This window comes from Idiotropiscis lumnitzeri, chromosome 6, assembly GCF_059441095.1.
Source record: "Idiotropiscis lumnitzeri isolate Australia: NSW breed Sydney's pygmy pipehorse chromosome 6, RoL_Ilum_1.0, whole genome shotgun sequence".
Lineage (NCBI taxonomy): Eukaryota > Metazoa > Chordata > Actinopteri > Syngnathiformes > Syngnathidae > Idiotropiscis > Idiotropiscis lumnitzeri.
In genome coordinates, this window is record NC_142396.1 from 18,289,285 (window position 1) to 18,309,786 (window position 20,502).

The 20,502-nt window shown below is 38.2% G+C and overlaps 3 protein-coding genes across 8 annotated transcripts in view; 2 read left to right on the top strand and 1 right to left on the bottom strand.

Annotated features, from left to right (window-relative positions):
* The first annotated feature begins 4,025 nt into the window (after positions 1–4,025).
* LOC148335484 (uncharacterized) lies at positions 4,026–8,871 on the top strand. Of its 4 annotated transcripts, none has more exons than XM_088299402.1 (5): positions 4,026–4,246; positions 4,459–4,554; positions 4,878–4,961; positions 5,843–7,478; positions 8,105–8,871. In XM_088299402.1, exons 3-5 carry the CDS (start codon positions 4,881–4,883, stop codon positions 8,296–8,298), a joined length of 1,911 nt encoding a protein of 636 aa, XP_088155528.1. In that variant the 5' UTR covers positions 4,026–4,246; positions 4,459–4,554; positions 4,878–4,880; the 3' UTR covers positions 8,299–8,871. The 4 variants fall into 4 exon arrangements, with proteins under 4 accessions (XP_088155528.1, XP_088155531.1, XP_088155527.1 ...); XM_088299405.1 differs by having other exon boundaries at positions 4,462–4,554; XM_088299401.1 differs by having other exon boundaries at positions 4,073–4,135; positions 4,462–4,554.
* Positions 8,872–9,362: 491 nt separating this feature from the next.
* Positions 9,363–11,966, bottom strand: LOC148335485 (uncharacterized). 2 transcript variants are annotated; one of them, XM_088299406.1, is made up of 3 exons: positions 11,585–11,966; positions 10,466–11,313; positions 9,363–9,878 (listed from the first exon to the last, which is right to left on the bottom strand). In XM_088299406.1, exons 2-3 carry the CDS (start codon positions 11,294–11,296, stop codon positions 9,546–9,548), a joined length of 1,164 nt encoding a protein of 387 aa, XP_088155532.1. In that variant the 5' UTR covers positions 11,297–11,313; positions 11,585–11,966; the 3' UTR covers positions 9,363–9,545. The 2 variants fall into 2 exon arrangements, with proteins under 2 accessions (XP_088155532.1, XP_088155533.1); XM_088299407.1 differs by having other exon boundaries at positions 10,466–11,966.
* Positions 11,967–18,874: 6,908 nt separating this feature from the next.
* cpne2 (copine II) overlaps positions 18,875–20,502 on the top strand; it is a 34,922-nt gene continuing 33,294 nt past the window's right edge. The window contains exon 1 of one of the 2 annotated variants that reach the window (XM_088299058.1): positions 18,875–19,113. The gene's annotated coding sequence lies outside the window, so the exon portion shown is untranslated. Of the gene's footprint in view, positions 19,216–20,502 lie in introns of both variants that reach the window. The other variant, XM_088299060.1, reaches the window with a different exon arrangement.

Here is a 20,502-nt window from a genome sequence, read left to right on the forward strand (position 1 = left end):
GTGGAAAGATCTGAAAACTGCTGTTCACAAATGCTCTCCATCTAATCTACCTGACCTGGAGTTGTTTTGCAGGGAAGAATGGGGAAAAAGGTCATTCTCTAGATGTGCAAAATTTGAAGACTCTCGACTGTAATTGCAGCAAAAAGTGCGCCATTAATATGTTTTTTTCCGTTGGTTTGGCTCATTTCTTGAAACAGAAATGACATATGCTGAATATTTTAGTCTCATATTTTACTTGGTTTCCTGAGACCAAATATAGTTGTTACAGTGAAATTTACTCCACAAAATTGACTGTGCAGTTTTTTTTCTTAGCAGAGCGCATGTTGACTGAAATAGAAAATAGACTGCAATCATTAGGGTTCGTTTTTAGTATTTTTAACTATTGAAATTGTATTTAGCGAATCAAATCGACAAGTTACAATTGTTATTATAAGACAACCTCGGGTAGACCAAACATATTTTGTCAAGTACATGTTTACAAGTTTGACCTCTGCGTTTGACCCATCCCAGCGAAAACACACTGAAGGAGGGGCTGCTTAAGCGCCTGGGGAGCAGTTGGAGGTATCGATGTCTTGCTCAAGGACACCGCAGGCGTGTGTCCAGGGATGGTCTTCAATAGGCTCCCCATGGTGGAAAATGACAATCTGAACCACTTGGCCACATTCGGGAGGGGCTACCATGCTTACAAATAGAGTGAAAGAAAAAACTTAGAGTATACGTGATGTGTCAACTGTCAAGGACAACGTGGGAATCCATCGCACTCGCACTCCTAAAAGGCTTTACGAGCACGACAGAAAAACTTACATTAGGTCTATTGAAGACTTGTCTACTGGTGACACATGTTCAATCTGTGTGTATCATATAAGACTTATTTCGCCTAATGTGACGGTCTTTTTACCGGACTCCTTCAAAAGAGCATCAAACAACTGGAGCTCATTCAGAACGCCGCATTCCTAAAGACGATACATTGGATCCCAATCAGCTGTAGATCTTTTTTTTACATTAAATAAATCACTGAATGGTTTGGGTCCGAATTACATTAAAGAAATGCTGATTGAATATAAAACAAGTAGGGCCAATTAGTGCAGCCCAAAATACTAAATAAACATCGTAACGCTGCATTGAACTATATTATGCTGCACACAAATGGAATAAGCAAACAACGGAGGTGAAGTCAGACAAATGTGTAAATGCTTTTAAATCTAGATTAAAAACTTTGCGGCCCTGCCCCCCATATGTTTGACGTAGGTCTTTTCAAATAATTTTTTCCTTTAGTTATTTTCAAAACTCATTTCTTAACTTCACTTTTACATTTTTTTTTAAGTTTTCTGTTAATGTGTTTAAATGTTGATGTTCCTTTAGTAAATTTTGTAAGCTACTATTGTTTACCTAAATGTTGTGCTTGTAAATGCTTGTAGGTAGCCTTGTGTATGAAAGGTGTTATATAAATAAAGTGGCCTTGCCACGCCATTTAATAAAGTTATTTTGAAGTAAATATATTTTCTGCAATGTAAATTTGAAATATCCGAATTAAAATTTTAATAACAGACCCGCTTTTTATTGATCAAGCAAAAAAAAAAAATTGAGAGATTAATCGATTATTAGAATAATTGTTTATTGTAATCCTGAATGTCACAACAAGGAAAAACTAGAGGGAATGACATCAATTTAACAATTTAAATAATTATTACTGGTGGCACTGGTTTATAAGTTTTCAACTGTATATGTCAGTTTCAAATCGAAGAACCCACACAACATTATTGAAACGGGCATCTAAGAATGGAATTTTCTCCTTCACAGCAAAAAAGTGTTTAAGAGCTGTTGGAACCTTTGACCATGTAAAGTCACGATCCTCCAGGAATAAACTTGCAACATAAGGAGGATGACCCGTCCAGTAAGTTGAGCACACTGTGAGACATGTTTGATTGCCTTCCCTAATAGGAAGCCAGGAATGCTGTGATGTGGGTACAAAGCAGTGGTCCAATCAGAGAAGAAGCGTCAGAGCAGAGTACAAGCCAGCTCGGGCTTAGAGTTAGATCACGTTTTAATAAACCTTCAAAATCCAGGGCCTTTTTCCACTTTGCTTCAAATGGCCTTTCTTGTAAGATTCATTCATTCATTTGCTTGAAGTTTGAACCTGGAACTCAAACATGGACAAAACACAGCCACAGAGGCGGTGGAATGGGTGAAATATATGAACGCTCTATTAAAATTCATCATTATTCATTAAATTGACACAATTACTCACAAGAAAGCTATTTTTTTTTTAAATAATGGATAACTTTAAAAAAGTAGCAGCAAACACTGGACTGGTTGCTTCTCACCTAAATTGATGACCTTAAAGACAGTGAGTCAAGTTTACAGTGAACTCATATTTAGGAACCATTCGTATTTGCCTTCTGGCTTCTGTTTGCGACAACAAGATTTCCACATTGGTACATGCACCGTCACAAGCGCAACATGCTGCGAAATGTAGCATCAGGGTAATTGGGGATATACTATTTTAATGCTAAGAAGCTTGATGTGCTTTTAAGGTCGCTGTAGTTAAAGGCGTCGAGGTGTGAGGAATGTATGGCTGTTATCATAGTTGGAGAATTTAACACATCCACATTGGTACTCCTGTTTCCATGTCATTCATGTGACCATTTGTTGTGTCTGATCTTATTTACGGATATATATATATATATATATATATATATATATGAGCAATGTGCAGATCTTTTTTTTTTTCAGATCTTTGCCCGACAGAAATGTTCCTTATAATACTACAAATGATTAGAAAGTTCTGACTCACATTATCGGAAGAATTTTTTTTTTTTATTGAAGAAAAGGTCTCCAGTAATTATTTAATTGAACACAAGGACATCAAGGAATCAAATGATAGGATATACGATATGAGAAGATGACATTTTCAGTGAGTTGTCGCGTTAATTATTACTCGAAATAGTGTCGGACAGCTGTTCAATTTGGCAACTCTATTCTGTACTTGCTAAGATTGTTAATTACTTCAGGAATTCACTTGCCCACACATGGTGCATAACTGCTACTAGCCAGTGAAGAATACATTGTGTAGGAGTTTACATGCTTTAATTAACATACTGTATGAGTGTTGAGGGCTTAAATTATTTCCATGACAAACGGTAGCTCAAGTTCTAAGGACAGAAGCAATTTCAAGGTACAAAGATTGTACTCTATTTCGATATAATATTTTGTAAACGTGAAAAGCCGGAAAACTTCTTGTGTGTACATTTCTAACTATAAGCAGAAGCTAACTTTTTAGTTCTGATGATAGTTCAAATTTCAACTTTTTAGTTCTCTATCGCTGGTGTCCCCGTACATAAAAGATCATATGATTCAGGAGAGGCCACCATTGGACAACATTACAGAGAGTGATGAAAGCAAAATTATGACAGGAGATCAACACGCGATATTAGGTGAGAATGGAAAAGCATACATCTTTCTCATACTTTTTTTTGTTTTAGTTGTCACAAGCACTATTTATGTATTTGCCATGTTTGAATGAAAAGAGACGCATTATTATAGTTGACCATCTTTTTTTCCAAACACAGCAAATGTTTATTCCTAAAGCATATGAATAGGTTGGTTTCCTTAAAATACACGTCTTGCAAGATACTGTTTTAGTCCTTGAACACCAATTGTCAGGAAAAAAAACACATTTGGGATCAAATGAAGAATGTACGGAGCCCCTCTGGTGCCACAGTATGAGAAAAAAATATTTTTTGCTAATCTGTACCCACAGTTTACTAAACTGTACCCACAGTTTACTAAACTGTACCCACAGTTTAGTAAACTGTACCCACAGTTTAGTAAACTGTACCCACAGTTTAGTAAACTGTACCCACAGTTTACTAATCTGTACCCACAGTTTACTAAACTGTACCCACAGTTTACTAAACTGTACCCACAGTTTAGCTAATCTGTACCCACAGTTTAGCTAATCTGTACCCACAGTTTACTAAACTGTACCCACAGTTTACTAAACTGTACCCACAGTTTAGCTAATCTGTACCCACAGTTTAGCTAATGAGCTAGCGTTCACGCCCATGCCATGACGTCAAACGTTTGTGGGTGTTGCTTGATAGAGCAGTACCCACGCGGTCGTATATCTCTCAAGGTAAATTCTATTAGATGTTATATTGATAGTACGAGAGTATAGTGTGTTCTGCATCGCTTAAAGACTTGTAATTCCGTGATTTATGTTCACGCCCATGCCATTCCGTCAAATGTAAGTAAGGTGTACATCGCTCTAGTTCGTGACTGTTGCTTGATAGAGCAGTATTAGCAGCGAAGGGCTACATTTAGCCTCCGTGTTTTCTATTCGTGCGTCACGTTTTAAACATTTTTCGCGCATTATTTCGCTCGCCACAAGTCACCCAATCATGACAACCGTCACCCTAGCCACGGTTTGATTTTATTGTCGTCTTTTTGGCGTATCAGCAGGCATCAGTGGTTTTAGTCGAGCCCTCGTCGGAGAAGTGTACAAACACTCACGAATCACCACAAGAGGAGACAAGTACGTCTCTGACATTCACTGTAAGTACATTGTCTAAAGTTACTTTTATTTCACGACAACAATTTGTTGTGTTTACTGCCGTGCTTGTCGTAAATTGCTTCATAACTCGCTTCTGGGCTATGTTGGGTTGCTAAATATGGCTGTATAATGAAACTGTGAAACGATGGAAACAATCATGCATTCTTATCTATTCATTTTGTCAGGATGACATGACATTTTTGTAAACGTGCAGAATCATATTTTCAAAGTACAATACTGTAGTTTTACTTTGCATCTTGTCTCTTTAATTGCCTTGAGACGATGTGTAATGCAGCAGTAGTGCCATTTTACTCCTCTGTTTCAGAAGATGGACTCGAATTTTCTAAAATTTCTCCAAGACCAGCGAAAGTTAGATGATAAAGTCATTGCCACCTTTATCGATGAGAAGGTATGTACAACAGGCAATAACATGTCATTTAACCAATGTGGGTGTTTAAGGAAAACTGCTTCGGGCATATTATATGTTGTGAGACATGGTTGATCATAAAAAGAAAATTGTAATGATTCAAATTTTTCTATTCTTAATATCAATCTCAATAATCAAGTTTAATCCACCCAAATGGATTTGCATTTCTTTGGGGCAGGTTGTAATTCTAGTAGAAGCATTTAAGTGTAAATGAAGTACACACACATTGACAAAAGTGTTGTCTGTTCATGGAAAGAGGGAAACAACATATATAACAATCATAATACATAAAAATAAAAAGGAAAAATCACCATTCATAATCGGACATTGATTTTTTTAATTGTGGTTCATTGGAATTGTTAAAAAAAAATCAAAAATTTTGAAACAGGCCTTGACAAAAATTATGGTAGAAAACACATTTTGTTGCAGAACCTTTTGAGGAAATCACGACAATCAGATTATTTATGTAATGAAATTTCAATGAGATGTGGGCAGCTCTCATTTTGTCCCTGTCTCCATATGCAAACCACGGCAGTTGTTTTACGTTTGAAGGGTCCTGTCAAATATATATATATATATATATATATATATATATATATATATATATATATATATATATATATACAGTTCGAAATGGAGTAGGAAGAATTATAAACTGTGTTCCTACCCCTTTACACCATTTCTAATTCATATTTATGAATGATGTTTAGCGTAGTGAGTACACTATTGGAGGTTCAGCCAATCATTTTTCTACGTTGCTGTTCAAAATGCGTCTTACTTTCCATGTTTTAAAATGATTGCTGGTCATGTACTTTGTGTATTTTTAAAACTTGTTTCATTACCAATGTTCTATTTTTCCTCAGATTGATTGCTATGCTGTCAATGCGATGACAGACCAGCAGCTCACAGAATATGTTCCCAAAGCTGGAGACCGAATTGCAATACGCCAATACTGCAGAAGAGAAGTAGCTGCGCTTGAAGGAACCAACACAACAATATCCAAAGCAACTGAGTCTTTGATTTCAAAAATTCAACAAAGGCGGGGTTTTGACAATGGCCGCACAGATGAGCGGGTGAAAAAAATGTCTGGCAACACTAATGCTATGAAAGAACACCGCAACTACCAAATGGGCCTATTTGAAGAGACTCAGGACCGAATTGTGCAAGTTAGAGAGAGAAGAGGAGGAGGCACAAGACATTTAAAGGCCCTGAAGAATGCAACAATGTCAGAATTAATGGAAACAGGCAAAGCACTCTTTTTTCCAAATGGAAAATCAAAACTAGGGAGGGAAAGCGATTTTGAATTTCTAATACGGGACTTCACTGAAGAGATCATTTCACCACAAACAACATTAAATGAGCAGTATGAAAAGAGAAAGGTGAAAACATTACGGCTTTATTTGTCATGCAAAAGAGTTGGTGCTGATGCCCCTGCAAAAGTGCTTGATGAGCCACATGACACCGCTTCTGTGCATTTTACTGCATTGGAGGAAACAGCCAAGGTGCCTCCATTGGACAGTGAAATGGTGGGAGCAGTAGGTGGACTGTTAGAAAATGTTATTGCTGATGAAGAAATAGTCTTCAGACATTCATTTGCTGATTATGCCACTTATGATGTCGATGACACCCTCGACGACACCATCCCCATGGAGCTGTTGGTTGAAAATCCATCCCCAGGGCAAGAATCTCATCCACTTAAAGCAAGAAAACTTAAACTGCACAGGGGAAATGTTTTCCATGAATTAAATGCAGCCTTTCAAAACGGCACTGTAACTACTGATGAGCTGCTGGTGGAGATCGAGATGTTCCAACCCAATGGAGCAATGGAAAAGGGAGAAGATAATGGTGGTGTGTTACGTGATGCCTTAAGTGAATACTGGGAAACATTCTTCAGTAAATGCACTCATGGAAGCACAATGAAGATACCAATGACACGACTCGACATGAAAGACGAATGGGTTAACATTGCCAAAGTTATGGTCCTTGGATACAACATTGTGCAATATTTTCCCATAGCATTAGCCAAGCCCTTTATTTTGTATTGTCTCGGCGTTGACCTGATGGAGAATGACCTGCTTTCGGCATTTTTAGACACAATTCCCTCTGAAGAAAAACAAGTGGCTGAACAAGCGATGATTGATTTTTTGTCTATCGCTGGATCTGAGGAGTGGATGGATTTCCTCGAAACTCACGAGGTTAAAGTTATTGGCAATAAGGGGAACGTGAAGAAGACTTTAATTGAGGTGGCGCATAAGGAACTGGTTCAAGATCCCGCCTATATTGCTGAGTGCTGGTCCAGTATATTGAAGGAACTGAAATTACCACTGGGAGGCCTGGATGAAGTATATGGTAGCCTTACCCCAACACCAAGAAGAGTAATCGCCATGTTACAGCATGAGGGCCTCGACATGAGAGAAATGCAGAGTTTTGAATTTCTGAAAAAATTCATCAGGAGTTGCAACGAACATCGGCTCAAGAAATGTCTTCGATTTTGCACTGGTAATCTTTCACATCTTTACGATTAATCCTAATTCTGTCATTTGTTTTCACTTGTCAAATTTGATATATATATATATATGTATATGTATACATATGTATATATACATGTGTGTATATATATGGATATATATATGTATATGTGTGTGTGTGTATATATGCCAAAAGAAATGTGCCCTCAGCTGACTTTGAAACACGGGGGGCAAAATTTTTGATTTGTGGGCCACAATGGGTTCTCTTGACAGAGGGGCCGGACCAGCAACACTTGGATGGAGTGTTTTGGTAACCTCACTTTATCTGAGAAAGAAAATACATATCGTATATGGAGAAAATATATGCTCTAATTTTAAATGAAAATGAATGAAAACATTGCAACAAAATACCTGTCTTAGGGTGTGTCTCCTAGTGGGGACACTTATCAGAATTACGGGGAAAATAAAACATGAACAAGGTTTATTTATTTAATTTTTTCAACTTCGGCGGACCTGATGTAAACGTTTAATAAATACACAGCTATTGAAGGCAATGATTAGAGAGCCTTCATTTGAGGTGATAGACACGAGTGTTCTAGTATAGAGTTGGTGGTGGTATGTGGTTCTAAACTAATATTTTATTTTTGTTTTCCAAAGGTGCAGATCTTTTAGTGGCTGAGAAGATCCATGTGCGATTCTTTGAGGCTGAGAACCTATTTACACGAAGACCAATGTCCCATACATGTGGCTGTGTTCTGGAGGTGGCCAACAACTATGGGTCGTACCCTGAGTTGTCTGAGGAATTTGGGAATGTACTTGATGCCAACATGTGGGTGATGGACATAATTTAGTGTCTGTTCTGCAAAATCTATTCCCATATACTCTTAGAGGGTTTGGCGGCTGTTTTGTCTGGAATTTGTTCATAATGGTATTTTATAATGTAGTTGCATGGTCTGATTCATGGGGGCCAGATTTACTGTTTTATGCCGGTATTTCATACTCTTGGACTGCAAGTCGAGTTGTTTATATTTACTGACTATTGAGTGAGTCATTGTTTGCATAGTTGATTCTTTGCAAAATTAGGAAGCAATTTTGTTGTGGTAAGACACAATTTTGTTGACTATGGTTGTTATGCAACAGCTTTAAGACGTGTGTTTTTTTTTTTGGTTTTTATAAAATTGCTCCACTGCTTGTATTGCAAGCAGATAGTTGTGTCGCTGGGGTCGACTACAATGTCTTGTTTTACACAAATTTTATAAAAATTAAATGTGCAACTGCTCCTATCTGAATTTTTTTCTCAGTTAAGACAGTGACATTCACTCAGCTCTCAGACAGACTGTATGTAGGAGACATTATTTGCTGAATTGAGTACCCAAATCTCAAGTCTACAGTTATCAAGTTGTCACCTTGTTGCTGTCTGATTTGACGGTGTGCATTTGTGTGAATTTGACCACTTCGCTTCACATAAATAGTTTCCACAAATACATTTAAGGATTGAATAGCAGTTTCAACTCAAGATACTTTGGCTACCTGAAAATGTAGAAGACAATCAATTTTACTTTTAGAATTTATTTGAATCACACACATGTATTTTAGCGAGCTTGAATGTGGCTTTTTAAATACCAATCAAAGATCTTTACATGTTGGCTCAATGCATGTCAATATGCGGAGGAGTTTGCAGCAATTTATTTATTTTACAAAACCATAAATCAGCAACAGTTAATTTGGGTAGAACCATCAAGCAAATTACAAAATATATGTACAGTATATATCAAATGAATTTCAACAATTCTCTGTACATTTCCCATGTATGTACAAGAATGGGTGCACACACAGTCACAATAAATGTACAAAAAAAAATTCTAAGTAAAATTACACATGTTGTAAAACACTTGATAAAATCCATAATGAGCAGAATGCTTCAAACTTAAAACAATTTGTCATTTAGTTATGGGAGGGCTCCATATAAACAGCAGTTGAGGTGTGGCGAGGGGGCACACACACCATTAGGGGGTAAGACAGGGCACATTGATTAATGGTGTGATACGTTATGGATTGTAAAAGGACTTTGAAGCCTTTTACACCTGGACTGCATCCATTAAAGACCTAAGAGTGTTATTAGCTCCTCTCTCAAGTTGACGTAGTTGTCCGTGGCGATATATCCATCCACTGGGACTTGGAGGTTGTTCTGTGACATTATGTGTGTACACAGAGTGAACACATCAGCATCACAAGCAACATCATTGCGGTGGATGCAGTCACCTTCACACCTCAAAAAATCCTCCTCAGTCACTTGGCACAAAAAGTCCTCTGTGCCATACAGCTCCGGGACCAAGAACATGACATCAGGCCGACCATGAGGGACACGCTCATTCTTGGATGGACGAATCAGATGGCTGTTCCACACCTCCTTGACTGCATCCAACTCATCCTGCAGGTGATACAAAAACAATTTACATAAATGTTTTAAGAAACATGTTAACTGAAAATATAAACTTTTTCGAAGACTAATCTCAGCTCATTGTGCAAACACAGATGCATTCACGTGGAAGTCACCAAAATATGAAAGTGGCATGGTGAAAGTGAAGGAAAATACTGGCATTAAGTAGTTCAAATATTATCTGATCATCCATCCATTCACTGAGGTCAAATTTATCTGTAGCGTACTTCTGTGTCTGTGTCTATATGGAGGTAGAATTAAAACAAAGTATGGTAACCATAACTGAAAAAATGCATGTTACAGTAAGGTTTGGTATGTTTGCAGTTACCACTGACCATTGGGTCCTCAACTTTTTACCAAGGTAGGCAAATCGAATGCACTGCAGTGTGAAAGCAAGGTGGACATAAATCATCTACAATGTCACGGAAAATGTCTGGATTTATTTTTTTTTGTATGGTTCTGAAAACTTTAAAAGCAAAGTTGTATTCATGAGAAGAAAATATAAAAATGCATTTATAACTTGACCATGATATGGCAAAAATTATTCAATAAAGTGCTTGTGAAGTGTTACTACTTGCCTGTATTAAACCAAGAAAGCAAAATAACATGAGGTTCTTGTCCAAGAAGTCACCATCAAAATGTCCTTCATCTTTAAGTCTGTGGAAGAGGTCCAGCCAGAATTCCACACACTCTCGACGGAGAAAGCCCCACCAACTCTCTATTCTTTGATTTGATGTGCTTCTTCCAACAACAAAGCTTTTGCCACCAGCATGCACATCAGTGTGGGTCCGACGAAGTAATTGCTGCATATCACGGATGGAACTGTTTTCTGTCCCCATGTCTGTTCTCACGATGCGCGCACATCCACCTAATTCATTAATAGTTTCAAGAAAGTAGCCACTGATGACTTTTGGATTACTGCTTGTGTGGTAAGCATTCAGCCACAGAATTCGCCTTGAAAATCCATCGATGGCTCCATTGATGCAAATGCCAAATGGCTTTAATTTGTCGTATGAGTCGACATGCCATACAAAATTTGGACCCTTGGCAAAGTATGCTCGCCTGTGCAGTCTTCTTCTCCTTCTAAATGTCGTGCCCTCCGGGTCCATTGCGGAAAGGAGCAGCCGTACATCTTCCTTTCGTACATGCAGTCCTCTGTCTTTACATTTGGTGTACATCCACCGGTAGCCATGCAACGCTCCAGAGCCCTGTAGCTCCTCTCTGATGAATTCCACAACTGTCTCTGGGTGGTCATAATGGATTCGGCGGAACAATCCATGCTTCTTAAGAATTCGTTTGAGGGACCTCAAACTCAGAACAATCCTGTGTTTGGAGCCCAGCACACATAGTATGTGTTTGTAGCTCAGGCCCAAATGAAAATAGAACTCAATGATCTGAAGTTGGTCCATGATCTCATGCGTGCATTCTGTAGGTGGAGCAAAATAGAATTATGTTTTGATTTCTGATTACATCGTGGAATAGATAGAATATGTGATCAAATTATTAATTAAAATATTAATTACATTTAAATATGTTTACATACGTTAAAAACAATAGTTGTAATATCATATTAACATAAACCTCATGGCGTGGCAGCTATTAAAGCAATACTTTTAGCTAGGAAAAACACGGGAGAAAACGGCAGTAACCACAAACTATTATCATTACACAAAAATAACCGCAGAAAAGGTACTTACAGTGTTTGAAACCCCAAAGACGTAATTGTATCCTCTTGTAATGCGACCGAGTGAGTGTCTCCTTCTCCAGCGAGGACTGGATGATTGCTTGCGCCGGGCGATTGCTTAAAAACGCAGCGAATGTTCAAAACATGACGCACGAAAAATGAAAAGAAACGCGCTGGCTAATTGTAGCCGTTCGCTGCTAAAACTGCTATATGAACTAGGAACTAGAGCAATATTACCATCATATAATATGAGGGAACGAAAGTGAAAGTAAATCACACCATGCCGATTCGACAGAACACTACACTACACTCTAATACTATCAATAAAAAAACAAATTGAATTTACCTCGACGTGTATACGACGGACCGTGAGCTCATTTGCTGAATTGTGGGTACTGCTCTATCAAGCAACACCCACAAACGTTTGACGTCATGGCATGGGCGTGAACGCTAGCTCATTAGCTAAACTGTGGGTACAGATTAGCTAAACTGTGGGTACAGTTTAGTAAACTGTGGGTACAGATTAGCTAAACTGTGGGTACAGTTTAGTAAACTGTGGGTACAGATTAGTAAACTGTGGGTACAGATTAGTAAACTGTGGGTACAGTTTAGTAAACTGTGGGTACAGATTAGCAAAAAATATTTTTTTCTCATACTGTGGCACCAGAGGGGCTCCGTAAGAATGTGTTCTTTTAACTGCCGAATATTGATGTATGACGAACGCTCACATCTCCGATCCAAAATGCGGTAATTTGTGAGGTTCCATCAGCAACATTCTACCACTCATTCAATCTGTCCAGGCACTGAAAAACAAGAAAATGCACTGCAAAACACACAATATCTATTTTCAGAATCAAAGTTTCATCTGCCCAAAGCTCTCTTTGTACAAAAACATTCGGGACTGGTTATTTTTTTGGGGCTATTTTGGCAACAACCCAAAATTGAATTTGTTTTTCTTTTTTCGAATGCTATTTTCTTTTCCCGAAAGGCCCTATGAAGCCTTAAAACACGGTGAACAACTTCAACACAACCTCAAGCCCATGCCCATCACTTGCGTGACTCTCGGGCTGTGAGGCTTCTCACTTTTCCACATGGATGTGTGACAGCCTGACACGACAGCACCAGTCAGTTTGTTTGATACTACCAAAAAAAATAAAAAAAAATAACCAAGTGATTGTGATTGTGAATATGGCATACCAAGAAATTAATTTGAGTGATGACATTTTCAGTCCGCTTTGATCAGATAGTTATCGTTGCACAAATAGCTTCATTAGACGAGTTTTCTAATTCTATCGGCTAAGATTAGCTGCTTGTTGTTGGATAGCTACAGACGTAAAGCGCTTACACTAATTCACACATTCACACAAATGAGAGCTGTTGCTAAAATGTGTCAAGTGAAGCGAGAGAAATCCACTAAATGGGACATAGAATACGTGCAATATTTCTGTATGTGTTACTGCTCCGGTTATTGTTTAAGTGCTCTCTAAATTTCAGTTAAGTTTAGTAGTAATGATCTCAAAGCAAACTCTGGAATTACAATTAAACAAGGGAGCACATAGAATTTTGGTCGATTTTTGGTCTTTGAGAAAACGTCAATAAAAGTCAATAGAAAATGTGTAGAATGAAGCTAAATATATTTCAGCAAAAATAATTTTATTATTGAACACAAAACGCCAACACAACCAAAATTCAAATGCAAAAAAAATCATGGCCACAACCCGCCAGCATAAAATTTATCTCACACAGTAGAATTAGTGATGTAGTTTTTTTTTTTTTTAAACAAAACAAACTTCAACACTCTAGTGAAACAGCAAATTGTAAAAAATATGATATATTTAGTATTATTTTAATTATATATATTTTGCCAGCACTTGATGTTGAAATAATAGAAGGACACATTTTCCAGTCATTTTCACAGGTGTTCCAAAAATTAACAGTAGTGTTTGTGCAAAAATTATCGCAAGGATGTCATTCTTATAACGCATTATATTAAAAATGTCACACTGCTTTTTTTGTTGTTGTTGTTGTTGTTCCAAACAGTATTCTGATTTGACAATATCTCCCTTCTCGAGTGCAAGAAGAGTAAAGCAGTAAGATATAATTGACCTAGCAACTATGCTCATAGTTCAGTTTACTGGATTTCCTGGGATTATAAACAGGCACGATAATAGTTTGTCAAATGATGGTATATCTTGTGTGCTTTGAAGTTTATCTCACTGGATGTGAACTGAGTGCAACATATGAGCTGTTTATTTACAAGGAGGATTAAAATTCAATGCCAGTGATAGTGGTTGTTAAAGTAGTGTGGAGCGGAGCTGCTCATGAAGAGTGTCTATTCACTCACACCTTGCTTTTCCCTTTAAGGAAAAGGATGGAAAATATATATAATATGTATAATTATGTATTGAAACAAGTAAAGTTTTGTTTTGGTTACATTCGTTCATGGTAAACAACTGTCTGTATTTTAGCCCCATTTACATGAAAATTGATTTTAAAATCACTTACTTTGCTTATACTGGTGACCAAGTGGAAGTTTAGTGAAATTTTAAGAGACACAGTGGATGGGTGATTCTCTGCATTACAGTTCTGATGGTGGGGCTTTTGAATGTGGGTTCTGGCTTTCCTGTGTTTTTTTTGGTGGTTTTTTTGCACACGTGTACGGCCTTTCTCCAGGTACTCCTGCTTTGTTCTGCACAAGAGTATCACTAGGTCGTATGGACAGAGGGTGCAAGCCCCGAGAAGACGCTGAGGATGTAAGTGAAAATAGCACGCAAGCACAAATAACTAAACAAATGGGAACCTGTATTTCAACGTGTTACACAGATTTGACAAATATACAATACTGTGTAAAAATGTTAGACCACAATTACATGCATCGTGTTAATTCAAGCAGTGTTTAATAAAGTACACAAACTATAGTACGGATGACAGTGCTTCCACATTCAAAAAACTTGCTTCTCATGACTTGAAAATGTCCTTGTGAGTGAATGTGAGTGTGAATGGTTGTTTCTCTTTTTGTGCTCCTGTGATTGGGTGGTGACCAGTCCAGGGTGTACCCTGCCTGGGTATAGTCTCCACTTCAACAACAATTCTCAGCAGGATGAAAATGGATTATTTACGAATAATAAAGTAACATGGATCAACTCTAACAAAGTGTCACTTGACCTTATTGCACATTTACGTCACTCTTGTGCATAAAGACGTGCTCATGCAAGTTATACATCATTTGCACATTTAACATGCCACTCTACTGTATTGTTTCTGTACTGCAGTTATTTTGACAAACACATTTTTTTTGCAAATCTTGGACAAGATTTCTCAGATTAAAAACTTGCCATCTATATAAAATATTGACTGATATGATGAAGAAGCGATTGTTCTTTATGTTGTACAATATTTACTGTTTATATCATAAAGCAATAGTAGCTCTTTCTCATTATAGTGGAGAAGAAATCTGCCTGATTCGTATTATAGCTGACTGAAATTTCAAAATGCTCTGTGAGCATTGTAATGTTGGAAATGAGGTAAATACTGTAGATAACCCTAAATTCCTTCTTCAACAGTAGCCTGCAATGTGCAGGACTGAAACCAGCTAATCCATTTTAAACAGATGTCGACATTTATTACGACAGTAACATTGGAAGGCTTTTTTATGAGGCCATGGGTTTGTTCAGCCAGACCCGCCGTTTGCCATACCAACATGTCACCAGCCCCTCACTGCGGATGAGACTTGATCCAAGATTTCCTCCTCCTGTTGTTGATATGTATCATCCTCACAACCTTGCATAGTGCTAAGATGTAAACGATCTTTTGGGAATGAAATGCTGAGGTCAGAACAGAGGTAATTAATATCTTTTTTTTTCCTCAACACATTTAGTCGTCCTGTTGACATGCCATAAATGCCTCACTGATGTCATTTGGTACTTTTCAAATGTTAATCATCTCCTGTCTCTGCCTGTCATTTGCAAAGCCTCCAGAAATGCAACCCTAATTCGAGAATGTATTCATTGTGTGCATTGTATGTGTCTTTCAGGCTTAATTAGTGTTGTTATTATGCTGAACAAGGCTGATAGAAAAGTTCATTCGAATTGAAATAGGCAAACAGAAGGATTTATGAGTTTAGGCTGCAGTACTCCAGATTCACCACTAGGATGTGCTATTACTACACACTTTGCAGTATTACTGTGCAATACAGTAGGCTTTGCTGTAACAGCAAGTATTTACTGTATAAGCCTTATTGGCAAAGACAGAAACCATCCACATGTGGAAATTAGATACTTCCTTCATGAATAGTTCACTCATAAAATAAAAAAATAAAAAAATTTAAAAAAGACGCTGAACGCAAAAGCACCCATGAACAATATGTTGCCTGCAACACTGTATGTTTTGGAGAGAATATTTTCTTTAAAAAGGTTATATTTGGTCCCAGTCTTAACTGAGAAAAAAATTAGACATTGAAGACAGTAAAGTATTCAGAGTCATTTTTGACTCTGTTCGAGAGAATTTGTAGGTGGGCGATGCATCAAAGTTTAGTGATCATTTCGAGGACTCTGAAATGTATCCAGCCAAAGTGAAAATAAATGTGTTGTAAATTTTCGCCACACCGAAAAGCGTATGCATATTACTGCCAATTTAAATAATAAAAAAAAAAAATCAACCCAGTACCCCGTAAAATTGGGAGAGTATTTTTTACAGGGTCACAAATTCTTTCCTCTAATTGAGTTGTATTTAAACATTTTGAGTACAATTGCCTCCCCCAGCCACTTGAGCCGGAGTAAAATGTCAGAATGGATCAAAATCTCTAGACTGGGACCGTAGTATGTTTGTAAAATGTGCTTTACAAAATTTACTGGGTGTGGAATTTAATTAATCTCCTTAGAGAAAATGTACACATTACTGGCGTCTCCAAAACAACCACTTTTGGAAAAACAAAAACAATGTTGAATCCTAGACATTTCACTGTCAAACAGAGCAAGTAATTTCAACACTCTACATTGGTCAACAATTTGTAAAAAAAAATTACCAATAGAAGCATCCATTTGTGAAAAAAATACCAACGGCGGCATCATGCTTGTTCCAAGTATTGCGTGTTAATTGAATCCCGTTGAAATATCATTTGTCTCATAAACCTCATAAAGTATGTCACTGCTCACATTTAGCTTTGTTCAACATTTGCGCTAAGATTCTCTTACTGAGATCCTCCCCCAGAAGTGCAACAAAAAATACCAAAATGCATCATGAGCCGTATTTTATTGCGGAGATTGTTCATATGACCTCTAAGGTTGGTGGCATGCAAATGGGAGGGGCCAAGGGGCTGATTACCTGAGGGCGGCATCCATTAAGTACCCCGCAAAACCTTCATCTAATGATCATTTTACATTCGTATTGATTATCATTTAAAATTAACAGTGCTCAAAAGCACTTGCGACGTCCGTCCACCAAAATGTTACCGAAACAAGGTTTCTATGGGGCCTTGACTGAGAGGTGTGCTAGAAAATATTATTTGCAATATGCAGCATTGAAATGGATGGCCCAAGGCTAGCATTTTTCACAAATCACATGCCAGCGTTTCTGAGTGAGAATGAGGCTCCCCACGCTGGCCAATAGCATGTTATTTGTTACATGTAATCTGCAAGTTTGACGCCCTCGGCTGCTGCACAAGTTTATGAGTGAGGGTCAAGACTTTCATTTTTGTCTCGCTCATTTTTCTCAGCCTGTACTATCAGGTGGAACATGTATTACTTTAAATTAGTTGAATAAAAATGTTTATTTCTGAGCCTGGGCTTGCGTTTCTTTTGTTCTGTTACATTAAACACCGTTGTTGGGACGTCTTTAATGCTGTATCTCAATGTCATAGGAAGTGCGTGTATATTTTCATTCAAAAAGAAACAAATTAATGTGAGCGACAAAATGAAAGGACTTGCCTTTACAGAAAATAATAATAATAATAATAATAATAATAATAATAATATTCCCTTTATTAGTCCCACAATGGGGAAATTCGAGATTCGAACCCAGGCCTCCTGGGGAGACTGGGTCCTGAACGTGGCGCCTTAGACCACTCGGCCATCCTGGCAGCCAATGAAATGAAGCGAGACAGGCAGGAGAACAGCTGCCCAGGGCAATACACGGTTAAGGACTAAAAGAAAACAGGGAACTAAATACAAGCAAATTTACGAGACAACAAGGAGCACCTGGACAAGACAAAAAGGGTTGGAAGGACCTGATTGATGAACACTGGGCCTTGGGTAGACAAACACAGGTGGACACAATGAACATGACGAGACACACCAAACACAAGGAAAAAACATGAAACTAAATACTAAACCAAAAACCCCAACACAGTTCATGACAAGTTCTACCTTAGAACCGTGTTGTGCAGTGGTCTATAAAGAAATTGCTTTTGAAAATTGTGGACGTTGAATGTGTAACCTCCTGAACTGGTTGCCAGTCAATCGCAGGGCACACATAACTGACGAACAACCATCTGCGCTTAAACTCTTACCTAGAGTGTGCAATCAACATACCTTGTATGTCTTTGGAATGTGGCCGGAAACAGGAGTACCCAAAGAAAACCCACACAGGCACAGGGAGAACATGCAAACTCCACACAGGAAGGTGGAAGCACGTCCGCCTCACAGTGCCGGGCTCGATTCCAGCTCCGGCCTTCCTGTGTGGAGTTTGCATGTTCTCTGCCTGCGTGGGTTTCATCTGGGTACTCTGGTTTCCTCCCACCTTCCAAAAAACATGCATGGAAGGTTGATTGAACATTCTAAATTGACCCTAGGTGTGAGTGAGAGTGGTTGTTCGTCTTTGTGTGCCCTGCAATTGACTTGCAACCAGTCCAGGTTGTACCCCGCCGACTGCCCATTGTCAACACGCCCACGACCCATGTCCTGGAGAAACAGCTCACAAAATGGATGGATGGCTCTTGCGTGTTGTTTTATGTGTGTGTGAGTGTGAGTGTGTGTGTTCATTCATATATCGTTTTCATAATTTGGGGTTACCAGAAGCAACATTTTTTTTTTAGTCCCTTTGGGCTTGGTTGTCTAGATTCGCATTGCAGTCTCGTCTTTCTTTTCATTTGTTTGATTGTTTATCTTTTTTTTTTTATTTTCGTTTTGAAATTGCAATGTTATTGTAAAACTTTTTTTTTGCTCCGTGAAAATATCCATAAACAAAAAGGAAATACTCTATTGGTGTTTATAGCCACTTTTAAAAAAGACGGGGGAAAAAGGAAAAACTTTTATTTTGACGGGTTTATTTGATTAACTTCCTGTAACACTCTGTGTAATTTCGATTAACTTGGTGCAGCTTGCAGCCACTGGTGGAAAAGAGCGTGCTTTTCCTCCAAGGATGAATTAACGTTGCAACTGCGCTTGTCAGAGTCCCGAGGATAAACATGCGAATTGGGACTCGTGTTTCAAAAATAGCTTAATTGAAGTTAAAAACGACCGTTATTTCCGTGCGCGGCAACTAAGAAATTGTCACTGTGAAAGCGCGGAGAAGTTGGACGTCATTTTTTTTATTTTTTAAACCGAGGTAAGATTTCTGGAGGTGTCGTGGTTCTCGTGCGCTGGATAAAGGAATCTAGAGAGATGTTGGATGTGAGAAAATCAGCATTTTCCTGAACAATGTTTAAATGTAAGAAAGCATGCTTATTGAGTGCATATGCACGTGGGTCGACACACTCTAAAATTCCACATTTAAGTTGAGGAATTGTTGACGCCCAATTGAACATGGTATGAATTCGAGTTTATGGAGCAATATTTATGTTGAATTGCTGATCGCCATACCCAATCCGTCCTCTTTGGCATGTTGCCGCTGCTCTTGCTCTGTCAATGAGGGCAGGTGACTTGGGTGGGAATGTGTGACTGGAGGTGCAGCTCCTCCGCAAAAAGAAGACAGCATTTGCCATCTGCATAGTACGTTGCTATATTTTATTGGACCAGAGTATTTAAATTTGAGTTCTTCTTGCATCCACAGTTAATAAGAGCATATCAATGCATGGCATCCAATTTAAATGAGAGGACATAAAAACGACGTTTTTTCAATCTTGGATGTTCATTGCTTCTATTTTCAAGTATCTTAAATGGCCAATAAAAGCCAGAATGAACTCTATATTAAATGTTATGTGTCCCTTTCAATATATTTTTTTGTCTGTATCCTGCTGTTTAAATGACAATGTTTAATATTCCCTATCATGTATTGTGTAGCAGTTAAAAACCCTCACTCTCATTCAACACAGGGGTGCAGCAGGTGTTTTCTGAAAGGTGGATTTCTCTGTGTTTCTGCTTAGTGCATCACCACGACCAGTGTGACACTACATGAGAAGAATCAAGTTGGTTATGACACATTGTGTATCTTAGCAACAAACAGCATCCTTTTGGCATGCCGTTCTGTGAACAAATCCGCCCTTATGGACACGAGCTGTCAGGTTGTCTAAAAGCCGCATCAACTAATGGGTGGAAAATGAGTTTGAAATAAAGCGACATTTTCTTATTGTTTCTTATCTTGGTTTTTCCATTTTGGAGGCTTTGGCTTGGCAATGGTGTGTTTCACAGCAGATTATGCATGGGGGTTCAGAATGTAAACAATATTGTGTTAGTTTCTAGAGGGCAACAGTGACCTCTGCCAGGGTCATGTGGCATGGCCACATCTGGTTTGTCCTTTTTCTCAGAAGGCATTTTTCCATAAACAATTTAGTCTGGGTGGACAGATGTCATAATATATTAGGGTTTTAGTGATTAGTTGTTGCTTGTATATGGAAGGTAACCTCATTGATAATCCTCTGGATTTCAGTTGAGGTATTTTGATGTGTCTAGTGATTTGGTGATGTGTCACACACATTGCCTGTATAAGGTTAGTCACAATTCAGAGATATCGCACTCACTTTCAACCAAGTCCTCATGAGTGTTATTGCCGCATCAA

Bases quoted from the DNA above. Each gene is read 5' to 3' on its own strand.
- LOC148335484 (XM_088299402.1), top strand. From the start codon at position 4,881: ATGGACTCGAATTTTCTAAAATTTCTCCAAGACCAGCGAAAGTTAGAT. The intron at 4,962-5,842 runs GTATGTACAACA...ATTTTTCCTCAG, and splicing joins CCACCTTTATCGATGAGAAG to ATTGATTGCTATGCTGTCAA. The intron at 7,479-8,104 runs GTAATCTTTCAC...TGTTTTCCAAAG, and splicing joins ATGTCTTCGATTTTGCACTG to GTGCAGATCTTTTAGTGGCT.
- LOC148335485 (XM_088299406.1), bottom strand. From the start codon at position 11,296: ATGGACCAACTTCAGATCATTGAGTTCTATTTTCATTTGGGCCTGAGC. The intron at 9,879-10,465 runs GCAAGTAGTAAC...TATCACCTGCAG, and splicing joins GCTTTCTTGGTTTAATACAG to GATGAGTTGGATGCAGTCAA.